General features: G+C 38.9%; 2 protein-coding genes across 3 annotated transcripts in view; both read right to left on the reverse strand.

Annotated features, from left to right (window-relative positions):
• LOC111571898 (uncharacterized) overlaps window positions 1-20,692 on the reverse strand; it is an 87,472-nt gene extending 66,780 nt beyond the window's left edge. The window contains exons 1-3 of the mRNA XM_023275317.3: window positions 19,952-20,692; window positions 17,804-17,902; window positions 14,750-14,867 (exon numbers count right to left, since the gene is read on the reverse strand). The gene's annotated coding sequence lies outside the window, so the exon portion shown is untranslated. The remainder of the gene's footprint in view (window positions 1-14,749; window positions 14,868-17,803; window positions 17,903-19,951) is intronic.
• Window positions 20,693-20,807: 115 nt separating this feature from the next.
• Window positions 20,808-27,502, reverse strand: part of pank1a (pantothenate kinase 1a) — a 30,389-nt gene continuing 23,694 nt past the window's right edge. For both annotated transcript variants that reach the window (XM_055018337.1, XM_055018338.1), the window contains exons 7-8: window positions 26,037-26,162; window positions 20,808-25,808 (exon numbers count right to left, since the gene is read on the reverse strand). In XM_055018337.1, the coding sequence (XP_054874312.1) occupies window positions 25,749-25,808; window positions 26,037-26,162 (186 nt within the window). In that variant the 3' untranslated portion in view covers window positions 20,808-25,748. The remainder of the gene's footprint in view (window positions 25,809-26,036; window positions 26,163-27,502) is intronic.

The following is a 27,502-nucleotide window of genomic DNA, read 5'->3' on the forward strand; positions in this document are numbered from 1 at the left end:
TAATAATAAAGCCAATGAATCTGCAGCTCTGATTAACAGTGACATCCCAAGGCCTGTACTAAGAAGCAGGATCTGGGGCTAGTGAGGAAAATGTTGGTTTAATTCTTGGTTTTCAGGGCTACGATGAAGTTTATGGTGAAGTTTTGTTTAAGATAACAAATCAACAAGAATAAAAAAAAACATTACTGACCAAGTAATGGTTTTGGAAAACGGCATCCCCATGCCTGTGATGCTCTGTCAGCAGTTTTAGGGATTGAATTAACTCCTTGGTATTCCCTGACTAGCATAGATATGAGATATAGGCTGAAACTGGAGTTTTACTTGCTTCATTTTTGCTTCCTATTGGCTGCAAATGATTTCAAAACAATTACTCTACAGGTCTTATTGCAGTATATTAATAAAACAGACTGGTTTAAGTACTAAAACCTTGCACTTATTGACTTTTTAAGTTTTCCAGTAAGCCTACTAACTGGTGTGAACGATGTTTTTGTATTTGTTCTCCCAAAACAGTGCATCACCACCAGGGTTGCAGCTGTAAGAGTAAAGCTAAAATTGTCTGGAACAGGCTAGACCCATGCAACGCATCTAATGAATGTGTAAATATACTGTAGGTACACCTTATAAGTCTTTTTAAAAATATTTTTGTAGGCAGAAATTAACTGTAAAGCCCTTAATACACCGAGACCAAAGCAGAGTGTCAAAAACATTAATAATTTGAATATACAGACAAAACACTGTACACTAGTCGCCTGCGTAATTGCCATTTATGAAATCTAAGGAAAGCATTCTTCCGTGTTTGTGTTCAGAAAGTCTGAGTTGAGTCACCATCATTCTCTGAAGTACAGTTTGTTATAGTTATAATCAAACCTTTTGTGGTGAACATAAAACAACAGGTGAGAAAAGACTCGAACCTGCAAGACAAAGAAATCTGCCACAACAAAGTTGCACACTTTTATCTTTACTTTCTGCGTTTCTTTTCAAACACCGCTTGTTGTTCATCTGAGTAGTTTCTGGCAAACTGTGAGGTTTTAATAATTAAACACAGATTCCCTTTCAAACTGCGCCTCTTTGCCCCTCAGCTCCGCACATCTTTCTTCCTTCTTTGAGTTTTCTTTCCCTTTTCTCTTTTCTACGGTAGCCCATCTGAAGGCTCAGCTCTTCTCCAATGCGTTTGTCTCTCCTGACACTTTTCTTTTTCGTCTTTTAACCACTAAAGCAACTTTCTGCAAACATGTGTGTGTGTGGGAGGGTGGAGAAAGGGGGACTGGAAAAGGTTATGGTCTTAAAAAGGTTTGACAAAAAAATGTGTGGTTTTCTTTACCTCGACTGGCTTTAACAATATGCAAGAAAAAAAAGCCTTACAACTTACAGCAGCATAAATCACGCACGCACGCATGCACGCACGCACGCACACACACACACACACACGCACACACACACACACATAAACCCACAATGAGAAGCGCTCATGCACACATACAGGTGCATTTAGTAGCACCTCTTCATGTCTCCTGCACACTCTGAAATCATACATTTTGGATGAAGACGGCACAGATAGATAATTCTAAGACTATTACTGATATGTGTATGATAATGGTATAATGCTATAATGTGCATGAGGCTGTTCTGAGAACACAGTCCTGATTTTATGAGCATCACATTCCAATTTTTACAGTTTAATGATGCATCAGTTGCATATAAGACTATCCTTTGTGTGTAAATTGGTCAAGCGTACAAGCAGCCAGTGATGCCACACTAAACTTAGCCATCTGACAACCAAGTTTTCATTTAATCAGCATATATATATATATATATATATATATATATATATATATATATATATACACACACACATATATATATATATAAAGTGTGCACGTCAGTGCTTATAAGGCCACACATGGCTCTAAACTGTCATAAGTGTCTTCAGTAGAACTTCTACTAGAACCAGTTAGAGTTGCTTCTTTACTGCAGTTGCTTTTAAATGTTAATTAAAATCAAGTGAGAAAGCAACCTGAGATATCAGTTGTGACACAAGCTGGAGACTGAGTGGTCCCTTCTCACAGATTAGTCTAACCTGACAATTTCACAACATACAGTAGTCTTGTGATGCATTATTGTGTCATGCTTAAGCAAAAATACAACAGGTAAATCAAACTAATAGCGCCCCCTAAAGGTAAATAAGGGTATGTAATTTGGTTTTCAGGTCTCAACACTCCCAAATGTCCCTAATCATCTGTAAAGTTAGGGAGGGGCAGAGATAAGTAAAAGTTAAAAATGTATCAAGATAAACTTTCATTTTAGTCAATATCAAATATTTTTTCACAGTTTTTTGGTGAAGTTCAAGAAAAAGTTACTTGATTTGAATTTAACCACATGCTTCTTTGCTTTAGGCTCTGGAGGAAATAAAATAGCGTTCACTTAAACCTGTTGCCTCTTCAGTTATCTGAAAACATCAAGTCAACAAGCGAGCTGTTAAAGTTGCAAGACCGAGCAACTTTCATCCATTTCATCACAGCACAAGTCTGGCATAGATGCAAACACATTAACAGATAGGAACGCAGATTTGACAATCAAGAAGGAGCAAGAAAAAAGTCTCTCAGGTACTTACTGCCCCTGATAAAAGTGTCATTATCGAGTCACCACTGCATAGTAAACTATTTAAACTATTTGAGCGGCCAACAGTTATTACGACAGTTTGATATCCTTGCTAGTGGTTTGGTCGTAATAGTTGCTCCAACAACCTTGATATCACGTCCAATCTTACGCATACTGGAATTATTGTACGAATCCTGTGGCTCCGTCTGTCTCTGTGGTGGATATGTGACTGAAGCCATAGTGAGGAACAGTGAGGTAAAAGTGACCCATGTTGGAATGCTGGAAAACCACCACTTTAACAAGCTGATAAAGTTGTGCATCCACATTTTCCGCAGGGTTGTGAACATTTTTAGACAAAGATTTTGTTGGTTTGAAAGTTAGATTTGGTGGGAAAGGCCCTTTGGGAGCACTTTTAACAAAAGGCACTTCTTTACACACATAAATGGATATTTAATCGAGTATCATTAAAACTGAAAAACACCTGAACTTAATATGATTAGTTTCAAATGGGTTACAAGCTGCACAATGTTTGTTTTTTAACCCTCCTGTTGTCCTCATTTACAGGCACCAAAAAATATTGTTTCCTTGTTTGAAAAAAATCCCAAAATTCAGCAAAAAAATACCCAAATTTCAGAAAATTTGCAAAACCTTTAGGAAGAAAATTCCAATATTTCCAAATAGTTCTATATATACATTTTAAAAAATCCCCCAAATTTGGCAAGAAAATTCTTGTATATATTTTCAAAAAAATGAGTAGAAATCTTCCAAAAAAATCCTAAAAATATCTAAAGTGATTCCATATATATCAGTAAAACTTCTGATATTTTCTTTAAGAACATTCACATAAAAATCAACCAAAATCCAGTGAAATTTGCTGGATTTTGGTTGATTCTTATGTGAATGTTCTTAAGAAACATTTTTAACATTTCTTTTTTTCAACCAAAAAAGTCTCACTGTGAAAATATATTTTTTTTCCACATTTTCAAACTTCAAAACGGGTTAATTTGATCCGTAGGACGACATGAGGGTTAAATGACCTTTTGTAATCTGTTTTCTAAGCTTTTATACCTCTTTTACCTTCTCTACATCTTTTTTTATTGCATTTTCCCCCTTTTTATGTTCTGCAGCCTTTATTTTATTATTTTCTTACAGCTATTTGTTTTGGTTTTGATCTATCTCTGTTCCTTCTTTTAGTTAATTTGGACTGCTGCTTATGTGCTGTGACACTGTTGGTGTGAATGCCTCATAAATAGAGATTATTCTTTGGAGAAAAGCTATTATTTGAAGTTGGTCGAAGGCCATCAGTTCAATTTCTAATCAGTGATTATTTATCGCTCAGTGCTTAACCTTATTCCTCACTGCTCCATGTGCGTCAGTAGCTGTATTTTAACCACAACCCAGACTCTGGTGACATCTCTACAGCCTGCAGGAAAACTCTCAGCGAGCCGTTCATGGAGCAGAAAACAGTCCGTCCTCCTTGTCCTTGACCTTGCTCTGATGAGAATTATTTTAAGCCTATCCGAGGAGATCTGGAGCTTTCCGACGTAAACAACGTGTGTCTACATGGTGGTCACACTTGGCCTGAAAATGTGATTTATGAGCTTCTCATGACTATTTTTATTGAGATATACTGAGTGCAGGGTTAACCTAATTACAACACTATATCTCTACAAATGTTGTGAACTCAGCCTTGACAGAACAAGCCTGCTAAATCTCCCCGCCTGTCTTCAAAGCAAGAAAAATCTGATTTGTCCGCTTTGGCAACGGTTGCTTAATGCACTAGGGCTTCAGCAGTCTACAAAGGTCGCTTTTGAGATGTCAAGCAGAGCAGGGAAACCTTGTGACTGAACGTGAAGACTGTTCTGTCACACTTGAGGACAAAGAGTTCAGTCTGGGATCAGAGCTACAGAACCAGCTCTGCTTGTAGTTTTAACCACTGTGTTAGTCAGTAGGTCATGGAGACGGTTTACTGGTGAACTGGTTGAGAGGCGAAGAGAGCTAAATCTGACCACATTTTTCACAGCTAGTCCTCAGCCAAAAGAAGCAAAGCCCTGGTCTCCAGGCAGCGATACAAGATCCATTAAATATTACAGATGCCTTATGTAAAGAGTAGAACAAAACAAGGTTAAAAATTCAAAAATGATCATAAATAGAGTCCTTTTCTGGGTTTAACAGTAAGTTCAGGGCAAAAAAGGTAAGATTTCTCCACTGTCCCAGTAATAAAGTCCAAGACTGGTTCATCTGACTTCTCATCCAAGCGAACATGTGACAGGAACAAGTGCCTTCCTCGAGTCACTGCTGTGAGATTTTTCCACTCAAAAACGGACTTTCCCTTTTGATTACATGTATATTCTGTAATTCTGTTTCTGTTCATGGATATTATTTGTGCAGCTGTTACTGTAAATAGTTTGGTCTATGAAGAAACTCACATGTTCCTGGATTGATGTAAAGAGTTCAGTCACACAGGCTGCAGGTCTTTGATGTTGGTCGTATTTGTTTTGATATCAGTGTCAGCATGTCTATTGATAGTAGCATTTTGTACTAAAAGAACTTCCAGTTTGATTCTTGATGACTATCAACGAACCCTAGTGAAGTTGTTGGCAGGTATTAGTAACTTGATGCATGAATATTTTGTTCCTGGTGTGTTTCAGAGCACATGCTGATCTTTGATACCTGTCATAATTGGGTCTACTGTACAGGAGGTCCTCCTATGGATCAACGTCAGTTGATTTTCACGGTAAGTTGGAACTCAGGTGAAAACGTAAACAAAGCCGTTCCATGCATCACGATATCGATCAGTTCTTCAGAAAAGTCATGAATACCAACAACTCTCATGCATGTATGAGTAATTTTACAAGAAGATAACAGAAGATGTTGCACTGTTTTTACAACTTGATCTAATGATGCCGATGTTTGTCAGTGTTTGGCCCTCTTCCAAGCGTTTCATTATTAATTTCACTTCCATGGAGACGGCTTTCCTTTTCTTCCAAACATCAGAAGAGTCTGACTGATGCTTGGGAGCCATAATGAAGGACAAAAAGTTAGTGAATGTAGCACAATCCAAGGTGGCGTACAACCAGAGAATGGAAACAAAGCCGTCTGATAGTGCTGTGTGACGACGTATTCATCTGCTCTGCTCGCCAACTAGTTCCACGTAACCAGTTCCAACAAAACGGTGTATGTTAAACCGAGGACCAGCCCATAATCAGTTCCGACGTAACGACGAGACACCGTAGGTCGATGACCCCCTGTATATGTAATTAATGTAAGTCTCAATTTTCAGAAAAAGATGGTTTATTTTACCATGACTGTAAAACTCCTGGTTTCTGAACAAGCTGTTTCACTGTCTATAGCTTTAAATGCGAATAAACTGCTGCTGGTCATACCCCCTTCAGGAAGAAAACTCCCTCTGATTCAGCGATTGACAACAAGGAGCAAAAACAGCCAAGAATAACTGTGAGACCAAGACTTTCAATAGCATCTAACCTTCTGCCTGAGTGATCATTTTACATAGAAATATTGCTGAAATCATAGTACAGCTGTTGTTTTAAACTTGTGTTTTTTTGAGTTTGTGAAACAACACTATGATTATATATATAATCACTAGTTTAGCAGTGAAGAGCTGCTGGTTAACATGCATTTTTAACGGGCTGTACTTCAGTCATTATTTTATGCCTATTCTGTTATCTGACAACAGAGCCAGAATAAAGGTAAACAGCTTTATCATATTTTTATGTAGTATATGTGAGCACAGAGAGCAGGAGAGAAGCAAACAGAAGCACAGCATGAAAACACAGTAATCCACCTCATCCTTAGCTACTGGTTTCAAATTGCTCACTAAATGTGTCTCAGCTCTAAAGGTTCCACAGAACTCTGACCTGTTCATCTCATTAGCCACCCAACATGGCAACATGGTGGATTTACTAGTGCCGTGATGACATTGCTATCAAAAATAAGAAATAATCTACTGGGTCAGATGCAGGGAGTGCATAAAGATTCTTGGAGCCAACAGCAGGACAGTTAGTAAACGTTGCTCGTGTCTGAGACATGTTAAAGTTACCAGAAGCAGCTCTAGACAGTAAATAAACCTGGACGACAACAAAGAAGCTGCTCTTTCTGAAAGGCCTGTACAGCTAGGAGGCTATGAAGTTGTGAAGAGCTTAAGGAATGACACAAATAAACATCTTCACATTTTAACAGCCTTTAATTTGTACTTGGAATGATGAATAAAGTACCTCTCTCTCTCTCCGAAGTTTCTAACCGCAAAAACAATAGAATATCCACATTTTAACAGCCTTTAATTTAGACATTGAATGATGAATTCTCTCTCTCTCTCAAATCTCACAAATTATTACAATTCTATACATGTCGCATTTACAGCACCAAAGACTATGTTGTCTTTCCAATATTTTCATTTTGTGCATCAGTCTTTTTTTTTGGCAGAAGAACAATAGAACGGAGAAGCCAGCCATTTGTAATTATCTTCACAACATTTGAGAGAAAAAATATTTAAAAAGTAGACAAAGAGAGCTGATTGTATCTAGTCATGGGTAGATTCAATTAAAATCATGCTTTATGGTTTTTACATACTCAGTCCATTTAGTCCAGATCTTATCGAACTTCTCTTTTTGCAAAATGTTAACTTTTCCATAATGTAAACCTCATGTACAGCATCAAGCCATTCCTCAATAGTGGGTGGTTCCACCTTTAACCATTTTCTCGTCATGGTTTTCTTTCTCGTCACCAATAATATACCAAGTAATTTCTTGTCAATAACATTAATAATAATCTGGCAATCCCAGAACACATGAAAGTGGTTAGCTTTATTAGTCCCACAGTCTCCAACAGGTGGCACCCCGGCCCAGATGTTGCTTCTGGACAGGTGTAACAAAAAATCTCACTACGTTTTTCCAGCAGAACTCTCACCATGTATTTGAGCCTGATGAGACCCACTGTAGTTGACATATTCTCTCCCAGCTCTCAGTAGACATTAAAACCTTTCCTTCTCTTTCCCATTTCTTCTTCATGTGTTATGGTTGTCTTGTTTCAACTGCAAGATGCCATTATAGAGCCATTATAAATTTTGGATAAGCCTCCTAATTTGCAGATTTCAACTATTTCTTCCCTGTTAAAAGGATGTTTTCCTGTCACTGTCATCTCCAGGCTGCTCTGGGGGTTCAGGCATATGGGTTCTGTAAAGCGTCTTGAGACAATCTGACCTGTAATTGGCGCTATATAAACAAAATTGAATTGAACTGAATTAATTTCAAAAGAATGTCTGACATGGGTTCTTCTGAAACCATCAGTTCTTTCTGTAGATTGCTGTCTGCTAATAGGGCCATTATTGGTGTTCCTTTTACTGCCGTACCTTCTAAGTCCTTCCATCCTGCCGTGTATGTTGGTGAATATAAGTAAATTAAAGATCTCAGCTGAGCTGAATAGTAATATTCTTGTAGGTAAGGAAGGCCCATCCCACCCCTTTCTTTTCTTAATTGCAGAGTTTTATATTTAATCCTGCCCCTTTCCCCCACCATAGATACCCTGAAATTACCCTGTCCCATTCTTGAAATTGATTGTGTGGTATTTGGACACTGAAACAGGTACAGCATTCTTGGGAGCACATTCATTCTAATTGACTCCATCCTGGAGTATAAGTTGAGAAAGGGAATGTCTCTCTCAAGTTTATAACTGCAAAACACAATAAAGGCCTTTTTCCTCCATGTGGGATATTTAAAGGGAGAGTTAGTTACTAAACGGTGACTAAGCGTGATTCTATCTGACACCCCAGGGTGTCTGCTATCCTCTCTCTCTTTCTCTAAAAGCCTTTTTCCTCCCTGTGGGATCTTTTAGGGGGGAGTTAGTTACTAAACGGTGACTAAGCAGAATGTGTTTTAATTGATACCCCAGGGCGCGAGCTATCCAGGATGTTTCTCAACCAGCTACACTTATTTTTCAGGACCACCTGAAAGGGAATGTCTCTAATAAAACATCTTGACATCCTTTGATTTAGGCTGTTTTTAGGCTAACAGTGACTAATGCGTTCTAACTGACACCCAGAGTGCCTCCTATCCTCTCTCTCCCTCTCTGAAAGTCTTTTTCCTCCATGTGGTATCTTTTAAGGGAGAGTTAGTTACTAAACGGTGACGAAGTGGAATATTTTTTAATTAATACCCCAGGGCGTGTGCTATCCTGGACGTTTCTCAACCAGCTACACATATTTTTCAGGATCGCCTCTAAAACTCATGTCAAATTCAGTTAACCAGCTGCTGCTAAAAATCTAACTTTTCTCAACTTATCCTCATAACAATGACTTATTGTGCATTACAAGGAAGAGGAGAGCCACATGACTCCAATTCATCTTTAATTCTATAATGGTTTCTCCTTGAACCCAGCCTTCAGTCCCAGTGCAGATGGTGAAACAGCTGTTCTGTGTGGCAGAAGCCGGCACTCAACAATATATGACGCTCTCATTGAGTTCACTTAGAGCACCGCTACTCCACGTTGACTCACAGTATGTAGAAATGTACACATCTTATTTCTTAGTACATGACTTAAAATTACTCAGGAAAGTCTGAACTGTGTAAAAAAAGATAATGAATTCGATGATGATAAAAAAAACAACAACAGACGTCCGACATTGCATAAAATGATGACTAGATAGTTTTCCACATAAAGACAAACAGTTCGGTGAACAAACCTTTAGTGCTGGGTGTCTGAAAAATATAATGCATATAGAAAACTGTTTATTAGCTGTACCCTTATATCTTTCTAATCAGACAAGCTTCATAGGGAAGCTCTAAACATTTTAAATTGGGTATAGCTAATCTAATAAACAGTTTACTGTATGAATTATATTTATCAGACCATCCAGGACTAAAGGTTAATTCATCGAACTGTTTGTCTTTATGTCGAAAACTATCTAGGCATCATTTTATGTAATGCCGGACATCTGTATTCTATCATCTAATTCATTATCTTTTTTACACAGTTCAGACTTTTCTAAGTAAAAACAGTTCAGCACCTAGGGTTAATTCAGGGAAATAATAAAGTCAAACAAGATGGTGTCTTAAAGTCCTCATTCGTTTTAAAAAAGACGTGATTCTCCACACTCTTTGTAAAACTGGTAGTGCTTCTTTACATCTATGATAACTGTCTTTTTCCTAAATAATATACAGGACAAGGCAGCTCAGAGAAACAGTTCTGATCTGCTCTTCAACATAACGGAGGTGATGAACCAGAGACAAACCTGCCAAACCAAACATTCTGTCTTCATTATGACGTCATTCTATTGCACACATTTGATTGAGCATAAATCTCACGTTTTTGCCGCTTATCCAAATAAGTTTAGTGGTTTCTTTGTTGCTTCAATTTCGAGCCACATTCTGTTAATTAAAGGAAGTGCTATTGCGAACCACATCTTTCTCCTTGACAGCCTCAAAACACAAGCTTCAACAAGCCACAAGCTGACGTTTCTGCTCTCTTGGAAGTGTTTTCAAACAGTGCTTTAACAAGAAAAAAAAACTAGGATGAGCTCTGACTTGGTTTGGACAATTTGTGATGTCTGATTTTTATTACGAATAGTATAATTAGATTTGCGATATCATTTTATAAAGTCCATTTCAAATTCACTGTGTAATAGATTTAAATTGTGATGGAGCATTACTACATGAGACACAATAAACAAGTGTGTCACACACAGAGGATGCCGTGTGTTTGTAAAACCATCAATACAACAGTTTAAACCCTGCATGGGCCAGATGTCCTTCAAAACATAGGAGGTTTGGTTATTAAATAATGACCTTAGGCTGATATTGGTCAAATCGGACTGTGCATGAATGAGTCACTTAGCATACATTGATAAATGGGCCGCTTGAAAAACTCCTAAATCCCGAACTACAGCCTCTGAGATTTGCAAATTGCTTTGTTTCAATTTGCACATTTGAATTGAAACCCTTTAAATTGTTCCGGTCCACTGTTCCATCTCTGTTAAAAAGAGAGGCTGCTTCTTTGACCTTTTCTAAGAGACTGTTTCCCCTCAGATGATAAGGAAGTTGTGAACACGGTTGGCAGTGTAGAAGCTTTTCACACTGAAATACCCCTGCTACAATAAACTTACACTACACAGAACATCAAAGGAAGCGGAGGCACAAGTTAGAACACTTGTGAAGGAGCAGCGCTTCACAAACAACACAAGAGATCCAAAGCTAGTAGTTCTGGAGAACCAAAAGCTGAAGAGTTCACTCTCTGTCCTGACATGAAGACATAAGATGTCAGATTTGATGCTCTAAGAGTTCAGCAAAGAGAGAAGAGATTTTAAGTTTTTCCATGTTAGAAATTGTAAGTATGAGTAAGAAACACCAGATCCTAATCAAGCGTTTACATCGCTGGGATCAACAGATAACCAAATCAATTCTATGGATAAACAACGTTATAGCGAACATGTTTTCTGTATGACTTAATGATACCGAGGGAAATGTTACCCAGTCTAAGCTTCATTTTACCTGGACAGGCAACACTTAATTAATAGCAATATCATACTTTTTATCAGAATGTGGAATAGTGTCATTCAGATACTTAACATGCATCCCAGAGAATAAAAAAATACCAAAATATGGCAACAGGAAGTCCGGGAACAATGAAAACCAGTTACAGCACCATAACTGGCTGTAAATTATAACCAACATAGACATAAATTTCACTACTGAAGTCATAAATAAGCATCCCATCTCTCTCTTATCTCTTAGTTTCAACTTTGGTCGCCATCATAAAGGAAGTGTTGACTGTACCCGTATTAGTCTATTCGCATCATTTAAATGTATTGTAGCACTTTGAGATTTTATATGCAAAGTGCATTATAAATTAAAGGTGTTATTATTAGTAGTAGTAACATTTACTGAAAAGTAAGAAACCAATGTACACCGCCTGGCCAAAAAAAGTTGCCACCTAGATTTAACTAAGCAAACAGGTACGAGCCTTTCATTGGATAATTACTGCAGTGATGACAACAACTGATTTCACCCTAGCTGATGCAGTGAGGAGCTTCTCATGTTGGAAGACATATCCTGTGGTCATGGAAAGGATGTTAATCTGTCTCAGAAGGTTCAAATTATTGGCCTGCATCAAGCAAAGAAACCTACTAAGGAGATGAAACTACTAAAATCAGGTTAAGAACCGTCCAACACATTATTAAAACCTGAAGGATAGTGGAGAACCATCATCTTCAGGAACTAATGTGGTCTGATGAGTCCAGATTTACCCTGTTCTAGAGTGATGGGGGCATCAGGGTAAGAAGAGAGGAGGATGAAGTGATGCCCTCATCATGGCCTGTGGGGGGTTAGAGTTATGATCTGGGGTTGGTCAGGTTCACCAACGTTATGTTCCCATAGAATGAGGCCAGCTGATACCTGAAGATACTGAAGGACCAGGTCTTTCCATCAGTGGAGGTTTTCTTCCTGATGGCATGGACATGTTCCAAGATGACGATGCCAGGATTCATGGGGCTCACATTGGAGAATGAGTGGCTCAAGGAGCATGAGACATCATTTAGACACATCAGTGTTTCCTCCAGGATTTTTTTCATCAACAGTAGCAGGCTTTCTGGGAGCCATTGAGACGTAAACAAATCACACTGCAGATTTTACTTTTATGCCCTATTTATTGAATGACCAGTTGAAAATAGCTTTTTAAAGACCGAATGTAAAAATTAAAAATAAAACTATTTGAACAAGCTCATCTGAAAATCCAGTCAGCAGTTATTCATACATGGCTTGTAGATATTAGCCTAATGCTATCAACAGTTTACTCATGTTAGCGACACTGAGTTGGCACCGGGCCCAATTAACTGAACCTACCAATATGCTACGTAGCATTAGCTGGACATCAATAATTTGCAAATGTCTGTTTAACTTGTAGAATCTATTATGAGTTATCTAAAGCTAATAACTTTTCTCCGGTAAGTCGCTGCCCTATTTTCCAAGACGTCACTCCTCTGACTCTGACCTGGTGCCTGGGTGCCACGCTCTCGCAACTAATTCATGTCGTATTAACCCCCCAAAGAGGAGATACTGAGCAAGATAGTCATCTGTAGTTTACCTGGGTACTCATGAGAACCCGACACAGTGCAGAACTCTGCTGTAAAGGTGGAGACATGCGGCTGTGGTGTATTTGCAACAATAATAAAAAAGAAAAAAAAATAGAAAGAAATTTGAAGGAGCGGCGGCTAAGATTTAGGAATGGCGGCCCACCACTCCTAAATGAATGTAGAGGAAACACTGCACATGAATTGTCCTCCACAGAGTACAGACCTCAGCCACACTGAGGATCTTTGAGATGTTCTGGAGAAGACTTTGCGCAGCGGTCCGACCCTCCCATCACCAATATAGGATCTTGGTGAAAAATTAATGCATCTCTAGGCAGAAATAAATGCTGTGACATTACAGAAGCTTCGCTCTAGGGACCTTTGGTGCATCTCCAGGTTTTACTCATTTTCTTTATACAACGTGTAACAATTTGAGATCATCACTTAATCTTTATTTATTTATATTTATTATTATGTGTAAATGCATTTATTTGAATGCTGTCAAGTTGACATTAAGATTGCTGGTGTCCATTTATGAACACTATGAAGTGGTTGAACTCAAATTAAGGTGGTGAAAATCCATAGTTAACCTTTTTTCGCTGGTAATTATTAAAATCAGGACATTAAAATGATCAAAAATTACCAATATCGACTGAAATAAAACATTTTATCATGACAAATTTTCAGCTATAAAGCCCAGCCCTCACACAAATCCCACCATCTTGTGTTCTGAAAAGCTTTGTGTGTTTCAACACAACTGTAACCTGTTTAAGACAAGGGTTTTTTATTTTATTTTATCTTATTTTCTTATTACAGGCCACAAGAAAGCACAGATAGAAGAAATCATTTCTACTAACAAAGAAAACTGTCTCTTTGAATACTGCTAAAGTGGTTGAAGCTTTTATCACACAAAAACTTTCAAATAAAAAGTCTGAAGCTGCAGCCCAAACCACGAGGGAAGCGTGTAAACACAGACGTTGCCATGACACATGCTTCACTCACACACAGTAAACAGCAGTGTTCAGTTAGTCAGAGCAGAAAGTGCAGCTGAAACACTACAAGATAACGAATAAGATAATAAATGTTAAATAAAGCCTATGAGACAAATGAGATAAAGATTTGACGAGGGAGAACTAACAGTGTGTGACTGCGTGTGTGGAAGTGTCTACATGTGTCCTTTTCATGTGCATTTCCTCAGGAGTGTCTTGTGTTTTGTTCAGTGTTTGTCTTCCCACAGACTAGTATGTGTGAGTGATGTGGTAACACACACAGGCACACACACACTCACAGTGGCACTATGCACCTGGCTGCAGCATGACAAAAAGTTTATCAGAGAGTGAATCTAGTGTAAACCAACAACGCAGGTGTCTCGTGAGTGTGACGCCAGCAGTGCAGCTCCGCACTTCAACCGTGCCTGTGTTGAAATTAGCAAAAATATTTCACTTACATCCAAGTAACAAGCTGTGGTATGAGGTGGATTTTAAAGCTGCTGAGGTGTATAAGGTGCTATTTAACAATATTAATGGTAAATCTGCATGTAAAAGTGTAGGAACAACTCATATTTATTTCTGTAATCATGTTTTTGGACTGAAACAGCAGGTAGACATCTGTTAAAATGTGCTAATATTCTTTCAGAAAATTGATATGAAAGCAGTGTTTCTCTACAGAGTCTGGGAAACTGAATATGACATAAACACAGAGGACTGTTCAGAGCATTTTACACTATTGAGGAACATATCAAGGCTCATTCATGTCAGCCATGTTTAAAATGCTCTGCGGTCGCATCACGTTGGCTTTGCTGCCCCCATGTGGATCAGCAGTCTATAACAGAGACTCTAAACACCCAATTATTGCAATATGATGGCACTTAAACACTGAAACTAAGAAAAAAAGAGAGAAGATGCTCAAGAAGAAGAACATATCACATCTCATAAGTGTCCAGAATCTGATTAAAAAGTCAAATTAGGATCAAATTCCTCTACTACAAGCAATTCTTTTACCGTGTGGTTAATCAGTTAAAGAAATCAAACATCAGACAAAGAAAAACCAGAGTGATTTTGTGTGTGTGCTTACCCGGGGAAGTCCTTTTCTTTTCTCTGTGCTTTTTTCTGTGTTCGGGGATGCCAACCTCAGAGGAAACCCCTCCTCCGCCTGCCTCCCACGCATCCACCTACACAGTGGAAACTTCTGCCTGAAAAACACACACACACACACACACACACACACACACACACACACACACACACACACACACACACACACACACACACACACACACACACACACACACACACACACACACACACACACACACACACACACACACACACACACACACACACACACACACACACACAGTGTTTGATCAGCGAGGCCACCTGTGGAGGCTTTCAGGTGACGTAAAGTACCTTCTTGCGGTCATATTGGAAGCTGTTTTCTTTAAAGAACTCACAGCTTCAAACAGCAGCGGACTGCAACTAAACTCTGCTACTCTGCTGAAGTACAGATTAGAGGCATTTTACTTTAGTAATACCCATTTATAATACTTCAATTTTGCTTTTTCATCCACCATATTTACAATCTAACATCCAAAGTTAATAGCAAAGAACTTTTAAAGCATGATGCAATGTAAAACCACCTATTCAACAACATAAAAAAAAATCGGAGCTTTGACATTAATCATCAAATGTTTTGACAATGCATTGGGCATAGAAGTCAATATTTAATGGTTTCAGCTTCCTAAATGTGATTATTTGCTGCTTTTTTGCCTTAAAATACAGAAAACCCAATGATTTGGGAGGTAGGACTGTTGGTGGGTTTGGAAAAGGACATTTTAAGATGCCACTTTGAGCTCTGGTTAACTGTGAGGCTGTTTGCTTTACAAAGCAACAAATTAGGCCCCTTTTCTTAGATGCAATACTTGACATCGCAGCTTCATCAGTCAATTAAACTGACAGCAGTCTGTAATTCAGACAAAGGTCATTTTTATCATAATTTTATTCACGGCTTCATTCACACGGCTGGAGAGGCTGGACAGTCAGGACATCCAGGACATCATACGCTTGTGTGTCTGTTTGTTCATGCGAAAGTGGTATAAATGCAACTAAATCTGACCTGGTGAGAAGCGATCAGGGCGCCTATTCAGACAGAAAGCGTTCACATGTAATGAAGTGATGTAATGAAATGCCTGTTTGAATCAAAGCCCTTCATTTGAAAATTCAAGAGTAAAACGAATTACGTTCTTTTCCTTTTGATACTTTAAGTACATTTTCCTGACAATAAATGCATTTACTTAGATAACATTTTCAATACATCCTTGTATTTTTCTAGTTTAGCACCGATGCTTCGACTTCTACCTGAACTCTTCCTCCACCACTGGTAAGTCAACCTTCTCACAAGAGCTAAACGGGCGAAGCACTGATTGGTGGTTTGTTCTAAAGCTTTAAAAAAAAGCTCTTGTTTGTTGGGAAAGGGTGCATGAGTTTTGATGAGAAGAGTGCTACCATAGTTGTTGCTATTGGACTGTATTCGGCTAGCTTTATTTTGTCAATAAAGATAAAACGTGTCACAGCGTGCTACTACACATGAAGCATTGTGGTGCTACAGAGATGCTCTGGTCTCCAAATCAACTTAAGTGTAAAAAATATCTTCATCAGAACCATGAAAACAAGTAATTTCACATGGTAACTTCCAATTACAGAAGCCCTTTTCCCAACTATATGCAGTTTTACCAGCTCAGTGCTGCATGATGGAATAGAATCAAACACAAACTGTTTGCTGGAAGCACAACTACCTTATCAGATCTCTCACTTTCACAGAGAACATCATCTACAGACAGACCACAACAAACTCTGTGTAGCAGCTCCTCTTTTCTAGACTGAGTGCTAGCAAACTTTTCTCACAGTGAAGGCCCACTGGATGCTGTGATGACCATAAATCACGTTTACACACTGAAACTGCAACACTGAGCAATTTCTAGTTAAATTTAGCTATAAAAGCTGTAATGCTGGTATTACACAACGCTCTTATCTACAGAACAGATTTAGAGGAACTGACAGTGACTTTGTTCTTGTGATGACTCGTTTCTGACTTAAAATACAAATAAAATCTTCTCTATCCATAAAGAATCACAGAGAATCTGACTGCAGATATTGGGATGTTAGTGAAATAAATCCAGACACATGCAGATACCCAATGTTGTGTGTCACACAGATGCACGCACACACACACACACACACACACACACACACACACACACACACACACACACGTCAGTGTTGAGGATGCAGAGAAAACACACCACGGCGGTTGCAGCAGCGGAACAGTGCAGGGCTCCCCGTGTGGGGGCGGATACACTCAGAACGGGATGTTCTCTTTGGTAAACACACACACACATGACAGTCAAGAGGCAACACAACAAACACACACACAGCACACCACATAATACAAAAAAAATCCAGTGTGTGTGCACCTGTATCTCAAAAACCTTCATGACTGGGCTTTTGCTATTGAATTAATCCTCAGGGATGTCTAGATAGACACCTAGATAAATAGATGTCTAGATGGAAAAATGTCTAGACAGATGTCTAGATGTCTAGATGTCTAGATAGATAGATAGATAGATAGATAGATAGATAGGCAGACAGACAGACAGACAGATAGATACACAGACAGATAGACAGATAGATAGATAATATTATAATACCGCTTTCCAATCTATAATGACATTTGCTTTTCCTAATGAAATTAAAAGTTAAAGTACTACAAGTTTGACAGTATTTAATGAGTTGTTTTTCCATTACGGACACCAGGATCATGATGCATGTCTAGCTCAAAAACAGTCACAGTTTAGATGTACTTAACAGCATAGACTGAGCAGCTGGAGAATTTTTGGCTGAATACTTTCATTTACTATGTATTGTTGTTGTTGTTGTTTTGGTTGCCGAAAGCAGCATTTCCACTTCCCCACAGTCTGGTTACCATCTGCTGTTTCACAATTTGCTTTGAGTGAACATCAAATGTTTTTTGGAAAGCATGAAAAGATGAACTGACTGACAAAGAAACTGAGGAACTGAAGTTACATACATGAGTCTACTGTCCCCTACCGACTAAAAACATCCACTTCACCTTGTTGTATCGTCATGGCAGCTGCAGCTTGATCTGTTAGAACTGCCAACATGGTGTGAAGTCTTCATCAGCATCAAAGAGGATGACATACTGCAGAATCTGTAACACACAGAGACACACAGCTAAGCACATAATTATAGACAAGAGTGACTGTGCAGTTAATTTCTTCCGTTTCATGATTTCTACAGTCAGTCAGTCAGTCAGTCAGTCAGTCAGTCAATTGCATCCAACAGAATAGGTGACATGAATAAAGTTCTTCATCCAGCTCCCTCTGTCCAACATTGCAGTCAAAAGTTCTTTGTCTTCCAGACCAGTGTCTTCTTCTAGAAGCTTCCTTAATGGTGTGCTCAACCCTTCTGACAGCATCAGGTTTCCAAAACAACGACCTGCTGCTTTGTTATGTCCATCCAGGGCTGGTCTACGCTGCCTAATGATGTTTGACCAGTGTGGATGTGAGCCGTATAGCAACTTGTTGGTGAGGTGTGATTTCCAGGAGATGTTTTGTTCCAATCGTAACATTCTGCTATACGTCCCATCAGTTCTTTTTGAGAGTGTCTTCTTTAGTGGCCAAGAGTCGGATCCATAGAGCCAGATGGATTCCACTGACGCCTTGAATACTCTCCTTTTGGTGCCGTTGTAGATTTCTGTGTTTCTATCTGTAATCACCTGAAAATTAAGAAAAATCAAATGTGCCTCTTCCTATTTGACTGTTAGTGCTAAATGACAGCTCTGGAATCATCACAAAACTGTTGCTTAAGTTATCTTGATGTAAAACCATGTCCTCATGATATGCTGCACTTTCATGGGTGTATGTTTGATTTAAAAGGTGATTCAGCTGTTTGCCACATCATGAGCAAGTGACTTAGCTTTAAAAATGATGCTAAGGGATGCAATATTTCTCATTCGGCAACTTCAGTTCCTAACATCTCTTCATCGTATCTCTCTTTCACATCCTCACTGGGAGGAAGTGAGATACCAGGAAGTGAGGAGACACAATAGCAGAATGGAAAGCAACCACAATATTTTGCATGAAAATAGTCTTTTCAGATCACTTCAAATGAACAAAACCGAACTGAAATAGTATAGCAGCACTACAGAGAACAGAACAGAACGGCACGGCACAGAACGAAAACATAGCAGAACAGAGGAATAGCAGAGAAAAAAAACACTTTTAGATAGAATTAATAGAGTCAACAGACCACAATAGCATAGAAAACAAACAAACAAAAGCATATTTCAATAGCAGAATACATTTAAATGACCAGAGAATAACAAAGAATACAACAAAACATAGCACAGTTATAAGATAGAATTAATAGAGTCAACAAAACAAAGACTAGAGTAGACTAGAATAGAATCAAGATGTCAAGGGTATGTACCACTGTCTCCAAATAGCACCTGTTTAAAGTTATCTTGCAACTTTCCAAAAAATGACGAGGAACAGGTATGATACTTGCATTGGAAAGCAGTTTTCAGTTTATGCATCACGCCCTTATTAAGTACACCATAAATAAATAAGATCCTGTCAGACAGAGAAACGTGTTTGGACTTGAAAATCACATTTATCTTCTCTACAAGAAGCTTATCTGGCATAAAATGTTCATACTAAGCACCTCAAAATAGTGCTAAAGTACAAAAATTAAGAATATTTACTTTGTTATTCCCCTTTTGAGGAAGTCATGACATTCTGTCTGGTCTTTATGTGTTCAAATTAAGTAGAAATCACCCAATTAGAGACTACTTTTAAACGTTTAACATATAAACTTGTTGCCATGGATTCACACACTGCAGCCTACAGCCACAGACTGTATGTGATCAATGTTGGTAACTTTAGGCTTGTTTTTAACACATATTTCTTCACATTCTGAAGAGTGAAGTAAGCCGAATTCAATATTGGCAGTTCTATTTTAGTATGCATCATTAGATATACCAACAGACATTAATAAATAGTTTTGACACTGAAGAAAACTTTAAAATGTGATCATTTTCAGGCGGCTTCTGGGGTTAAGAGGAGTGTCTTTTTTCTGATGTCTAAGTGGGTTTCTGAATGATTTTTAGCAAGATATTTACATATAATGACATTTTAAGTTACAAAAACATATGTATTTAACAAAAAATGATAAATTAATCGCTAAAGCATTTTCTTACCCGAACTACGTCCATTACCTGGCAGAACAAACTTCAACCTTGAGTCCTAAACAGGTGGACAGATCTCTGAAGCCTCCCTAATGGTGCAAGTGTCCTGAATTCAGTTACGAAATCGCAAAAATACAGTTTTTTAAATTTTGAAATGGAGAAAAGTTTGCTTAATTGGTCAGAAAACCGACGGCCACTTTTCCGGAAACACTGCGCGTTGACGTCACAAGCAACGCTGCGGTTTGATTGGTCAAATGGCGACTAATCTAAATATTCAAAATAAAATCAACTCTGTTTTAAAACCCAGTTAAAAGCTGCATTTAACAAAATGATGTCATAAACTCAAAACAAAATAATGTGTAAATAATCCGTGTATGGTTCGCTCATTCGTTTTTCCGTTTCAAAATAAAATGAGAAAAAAAATCGCTTTGTCTTTTCGTTTTTTCGTTTAAAAATTTAATTCGAAAAACAAAAAGAGAGAAAGAAAAAAACGCTACATTTTTACAATTTTTAAGGTTTAAAGTTTTAAATTACTATCATTGCTTTTGACTTTTACTTGCTTATTGTCTCTGATATGCAGTCTTTTTTAACCATCTTGTTCTTTTTTTCCAATTGTTTTCTTGTCTTTTTTGTCTGCATTTATTCTCATTGTTTAACTCCACAAAAGAGGTGTCAACATTATATGAGATTGATGCATATTTCAGTCTTGCAGCCAAATATTTTAATATTTAGTGCATGTGTGTGACCATCACCAGCCCTCCCTGAAAGCTAAGCAGACATTCTTTATTAGAATTCCCTATTATGAGCCATGATGAGAATGTCATTTCTTTCCTGGTTCAGGTGTAAAAAGGCACACTGACAACAGAAATCTCATCCAGTTTTAGTTTAATTCCTTTTTAGAAAAAAAAAATCTCTTCACATCAGTACATACACATTGCACAAGGCAGGGAGCCTTATTTTTTGTTATTTTTTTTTTTCTTTTTAACCCTTTCTCTTTTCAAACCGGAGTTAAAAGCAGCAGCAGCTGAACCAACGCCAACAACCAGCACTTGGCTTCCCAAAACCTTCCAGATCACAGAGGAGCCGAGGCGACCGACCGGCACCAAATCCAGCAGACAGAAAACATCTGAACAACTCGGAGGAAAAACTGATCCAGCGAACGTTTCTCAACCATTCAGAGTTAAGTATGACGTGTTTAGGGTGGTGGTTTTTGAATCAAAGCTAAATGGAGCTGTGAAATTGACATTAAAGTGGTAATACATGTAAAATACATTTATATCCAATTAGAGATCTGAACACACGATGCCAGACAATCACAGAAAGACATCTAAAAATGTTTCTAATCCTAAAGAGGAACATCCTGGTCATAGAACACAAGTAGGCTCCTAAAAATATCAGCTAATCAGCTCTGATAAAACCGTTGGTAAAGGTGATCAATCAGCGGAGGAAAGAGGTTCGTCTCGTCTTCTGTCTGCGTCCGGATTGGACATGAATTGCCGAGTCATGCTTGAGAAACCTGGCTCTGAACAGTTAAAACCACTTCATCAACAGACAGATTGCTGGTGTAGAATATATCATATTATTATTAATATTATTAATATTTACAAAATCTCTGTACAATCAAATACACAAGGGAGAAAAAGGTCTGTCCTGCCAGTCAAGCATTCCAGAAGATAGTTTAAAAGGTTGGATTTGTTCACGTAACAGGAGGTTTGTCCACGATAAGCAGAGGAACGTAATGCCACAGTGACTCAGATGCAACATGTGGGAAACCTTCACAGAGCTGGAGTAAGTTTTCTCACAAAAATAGCCTTAATGTGACAGTGCATTTAAGAGTAGCATGATTACTAAAAAAAACCTGCTTGTCACACTTGTTCTGGTGCATAATCGGGTCTCAAACATCCTGATAGGAGCAGCATCCACCTTAAATAGTGTCAAGATCTACATCAGCAGGACAGAAAGTTCAGGAGGAGAAACTCTCTCCTTCAAGATTCAAACAGGATTTGTCAGAAGGGGGAAAGCTACAAGGGGTTCTGGTACAGAAGAGATGCTGAAAGAGCAATGGATGAGTTACTGCATAGCTCGTTGGGTAGATTTCAGAACATTGGTGGACACTTTCTACGCCGAAGCAGCTTATAGTACCAGAAAATACACACTGATGTGAGTACAGGTGGTCCCGGTGGGAAACTAAACCCTCAAACACAACTCAGCAGACAAACACACACTGTCGACTGAAGAGAACAGAAAGAAACGCTGCCTAAAAGCTCATTTACTGACAGGACTGAACTCCTGTGTCACATTTCAGCAGAGCAGAATCTGATGCTGCTTTGTATGATGGGTTTCACGAGTGCTGTGACTCACAACTGTAGTCAAAAACACTGATGTTGCAGCAGCATATTAGTACAACAGTTAGGTCCAATAATTACTGCAACACTGCCTTAAACAGGGTTAGGTTACTGCAGCATGAAAATGATTTTAAACGCAAACAGGTACACCTTAAAATGAACAATATATCATCTAGATTCTGCATCAGACGTGACACGGGGCCTCAGTTGATTAAATAGATATGACCACCGTTGTTTATGAGTGCATGTTGAGATCAAATGTGCTGCAGGACAGTAGAGTTGCAAATGACAAAGTGTTTGAGAAGATTTCTGCAGCCTCACGGAGCATCATAACAGGGATTTACATTTCTGGAAACAGTCACACTGGTTCTGTTGTGCCAACCAAAAACAATAAAAAGCAACAGTATTTTTTTTCAAATCACACAGAAAAACACATTAACTCACATTGTTGATTGTTACTGGCCACAAAAATAGCAGGATATAAAATAAAAAGGAAATCGTTTTAAAAAAAAAGGTCATTTTAAATTGGATAAGAGTTTTATAGCTGTCCAAAAATCTCAAATTTGCTGCCAAAACCACTGCATTACTGGTAGAAGTTACTGTTGTTGTTGCACTAAGATGCCCTTGGGACCAGCAGGAGAGTAGTGAGACTGGAAATGTGCCTGAACTGCACTGAATCTGGTACAATGTCAAAAACACAAAACGAACAAACAAAAAAGAGTAAAACCCAGACATAAAAACGCATCTTTGTGCACAACATTACAAAAACACAGGTGAAGCTGAACAGGTAGTAAACTGCAATAACACAGGAAGGGCACAGACATGGTGGAGGCAGGCAGTAAAAAGGCAACTGATTGGGGGTTTGTGAGATTAAAAGAAGGGCAGAGGTGGCACAAGGTGACCAACAGCAGCCTGATTTCACAGCTGAGCGGCATCTGATGGGCTGAGGTCACGGTTATCATCCAAACATGAGCTTGAGAACATGAGAACAAGGCAAATAAAAAGAAAACAAAGAAGAAACAGACAGTCTATGTCACAGTAGGACAGAAAACATGATCGATTCAATGTTTTTAGAGGAGATGACTGAAAAACACTATGATTCACATACTTAGTGATGGGATTTGGATTATTTAAGCTAACATGTGATTAATGAAGCCTAATAAACTGAGAAAAATAACTTCATGAGCCACAGAAGGTCCACTAAAATGTGACTGACAGCCGGTTGAGCTACAAACTCAGATGCATTTTCAGTTTCACAGGAGAAACCTTTAAAATGTTGGCGTTTTACAAGTTACTGTGGCTCATAAAAAGCAAGTGGCCTCAAAACAAAGCGTGCTTTTATAAATTAACCGGAACAAAAATGAATAACAGCAGCAAACATGCTATTAGGATCAAAGTAATGATAAAAGGTGAAGCGGAGATAACAGGAATCCCCCAATTTTTGTCAAATCGACCTCCAGAATCCTTGCTTAGCTAACAGTATACTAGGTGATTAGGATGTTAAATTGTAGGTATTTTAACAAAGAGTCATAAGTAGAGTAATTCTGAACTTGGGGAAAGAGCACAGTTCCTCTGCTGGAGAGTAAAGGCATGAAGACAGATGTTTAAATCCATAAAGCACTGAACTGTCCAGCTGCTTTGACAATAGAAAGAGATGAAAGGCTGTAAAGTGAAGGAAGAGAAGGAGGAGATGGAGGCATTACTATGATGTTGCAGGAAGAAATACACTTGCGGTCCATGTTTCTCTAAAACAGCTACAGACTAATATGGTAATTCAATAATTTACTGATGATGGAGCCTCTCTACAGTTGTTGTTCATAGTAAACCTTTCCTACAGGATGAGGTGAGCATGAAATTTACCATTCGAACTTCCTGCAATCAGTGCAGATGAGGTGAGATTCATTTAAAAGATCCACACAGAGCACATCCAAATCTGGTAAGAACGCAGTTCTAAAAATGTTTAAAATCTCTTCCCTGATTAATGTGGCTGTTTCTCTGTTCAGTGCTAATTTAAAGGTTAATGCTGATCAATTCTGCGAAGGAGCCTCAATCTGACGCTTATGTTTCTCGTTTAATGGAAGTAGAATATCTGTAGCGGAAGAATGTTGGACAATGACTAGAATATTTTCCTGCACGTATAGAATTTAATTTTTTCTTGCTGTTTGTGAGCTAAAATTGGTGGATGGGGAGGATAAAATCAATGCAGAGAACAACCATCAACAATATCTGCATGATCAGAGCGACAAAAACAGCAGCTGAACTGATTCTGCTACTAACAAATGAGCATTAAGTGTGTTTTACATACAGTAAGGGGTTAATATGGGCAAAATGATCTTGGTCCCAGTATCTCCCCGTCTGAGGGCTCACAATGAGCAAATTTAACCTTAGCTCAGCCTAAACGCCTCATTAAATCAAACCGCAACATCCAAACAAGGCAGCAGGGTAAGAAATCAGCGCTTCACCCCGTCAGTGTCCTTCAGTTAGACACTGACAGACGGGGAAGGACCAGAGGAAAGCAGATATCAGAGAGTGTTTCACATGACAAGCAGCTGAGCCAGACTGGACAGTAGCTCTGGTTGTTCCAGTCCACAGGAATCAACAAAGCGCTCCAATCTGTTGGAAGACAACGTCTTGGTCCCGTGATCGAACACTAAACTCAGACGGCTGGGGACGAGTGACGGCAACACGGTGCTGCTAGCGTCGCTAACGTGGAGGCAGATGTAGAAGACAAACAGAAAAGCAGAAGGCCATGAGCAGCGGAGCGACAGACAGAATGACAGAGGTGTTTCCTGCTCTCCATCTGAGGGAGGAGGCAGGCGTTGTATGAATCTCAACAGGATTTGGCTTCAGTGCACTCCTTATAACGCCGCAGCGAGACGGCAAACTTTTTGTGCAACAAACAGGAAACACAAACTGCCTCCGAACCCTCCTGATGCTTCTGTGGCAACAGAAGAGGAACTCCTCTGAGCCGCTGGTGGTGAAACCGACTCATTCCAGAGTGTTTCTGAGCAGATAACACATCAGTAGAGGAGAACTGCTGCACAAAGAGTGGCCCGGCACGCTACAATCCTCAGGACATAATGCTACAGTAGCTATCACACAAACACAGTAACAAAAAAAACACACAAATAGACGTTGTGTCTCTGTGCTTCCTGACACAGGCTGATCACAGGAATCAACACACCTGATTACAGCAAACTATAAATTAAAGATTACAATATTAAACCTCTATGATAGGGGGCTCTGGATGTTAGAGGTTATCATTATGTACAAGAGTTAAATTATTAAAATGGCTTTTCTCAGTTTCTGCGTCTCTCTTAGTGTTCCTTTAGTGGCCTCTGTCAATGGGACCTTTCAGCAGCGTCAAAAGTGGACGACATCACAGCGTTGGGAGTCGATGACATCACGGCGTTGGGGTGACATCGTCTTGTCGAGAGTCGATGATGTCGTGACGGGATTCCCCTTCACGGGTCCTCTGTTGTCTTGAGCAGCTCCATCAGCGCTCCAACGGCTCCGAAATAACCCTGGTGCAGGAAAAAGGCCACATTAACACACTCTTCACACACAGCATGGGTTGTAAGTGACGCACGAGTGTTTATAACGGAGACAAACTGTTTTGTGGGTTTCTGAAGGCAAAATATGTTTTTTTTTTATGCTATGTGGGGACCCTAAGGTTGGTCTCCTTTGGTTAAATTCTCATGAACTTATTTCCTGTCTGACTTGGACCTAAAGTTTATTGGTTGTGTGCTCACCTCATGTTCCAGAAAGAGGGCTCTTAGCTGTCCTTTGGACCAGAAGTCCATGGCGTAGGCTAGCAGCTTTGTGGACACTGTGTTGATACGAAGAAAGTTCCCAACGAATACCACGCGCTCGATTTTCTGTTATGAAGGAAAACATACAAAAATTCAGAGAAATCAATCTTCAATATGTGTCTGATAAGTAAGTCGAATGCAACAACAGAAGGGTAAATCAGCATTTAAAGAGCCCATGCAGTCTTTTTCTTTACCTTTAGTGTGTTATATAACAGTCTTTTTTGTACAAATAAATGATCTGCAAACTGACAAAGCCCAAGGTCCACACCAAAGGGAATTATTCTCACCTATTTTAAGCCCATATTCTATCTGCCTAACACGTGTCGTTTCAAGTCCAAGCTTTATCCTGTTACTTATTTACATCACCGGGTAACACATTTGCAAAATGTCTGCCAGCTTTCTTGGAGTCTACCATTATTTCTGCTTCTGCTAGGACTTTGCTTTTCTGCAAACAATCAAAGACATGAGGTCACTGTGCAGAACTGAGGTTACTTCATTTTAGCTGACCAATCAGAGCAGGAGCTCTGGACAGGAGCAAAAACCAAGCATTTCAGACAAGATGAAAAGAGTTAACGTATTGTATGAGATGAAATAATATATTTTTTAAACATTAAAGCATGTAAACAAATTGTAGTAGACCCCAAAATAAAATCATAAACCTGTAAATGTGCAGAATATGGGCTCTTTAAAATGTGAAAATGACCTAGAGCTGAATAATAAACTGCAAAGTCACTGATCCCCCTGGGGACATTTACTGCACGTCTTTCCATATTTCTGTCCTCTTATTCCTCTCAACTAATAGATAAAGGCATTAATCCTATAAAGGCAATGATTGGCTCAAAAACAATAACATAAAAAGAAAAAGCAAAAGGAAAAAAACATGACATTTAAAATGGTTTCAAATACACCAAAAGTTGGTGCTCTTTACTCTTTCTATGAACTGTAAGATGACAATGTGAACTTCATTAAACTTTCTAGGAAATGCTTTGATCTGTCCTTAAGCACGTTTGTAAATAAAAACACTCTCATGAGCAAACAGCCGCAAAATAAACAGGGCTAAAGGTCAGAACGGTGACCTTGTAAGGGAAAAGTGCAACAACCATCTGAACCACATGGCGGAGCTACAGATCTGATAAACGGTTACTGCAGTTACACTGCTGTTAAAATGAGCTCTAATAAACCTAATATTGATTAATTTTAGCCGTACAAAAAGCACCAAACACTTGCAATAAAGACAAGAGAGTAGCTATCTTCATGCTGTGCCCACACATGAGGGTGTGATTAGTACACTAATCTGTTAACATAAGAAATAAGTCATGCAACCGACCCTACATCGCTGCAGCTCTGTGTGCAGTGATAGCCCTGTACAATGCTGCTTGATCGCCATGCCACAAGGCAACACTGTA

Source organism: Amphiprion ocellaris, chromosome 16 (assembly GCF_022539595.1).
Source record: "Amphiprion ocellaris isolate individual 3 ecotype Okinawa chromosome 16, ASM2253959v1, whole genome shotgun sequence".
Taxonomy (NCBI): Eukaryota; Metazoa; Chordata; class Actinopteri; family Pomacentridae; genus Amphiprion; species Amphiprion ocellaris.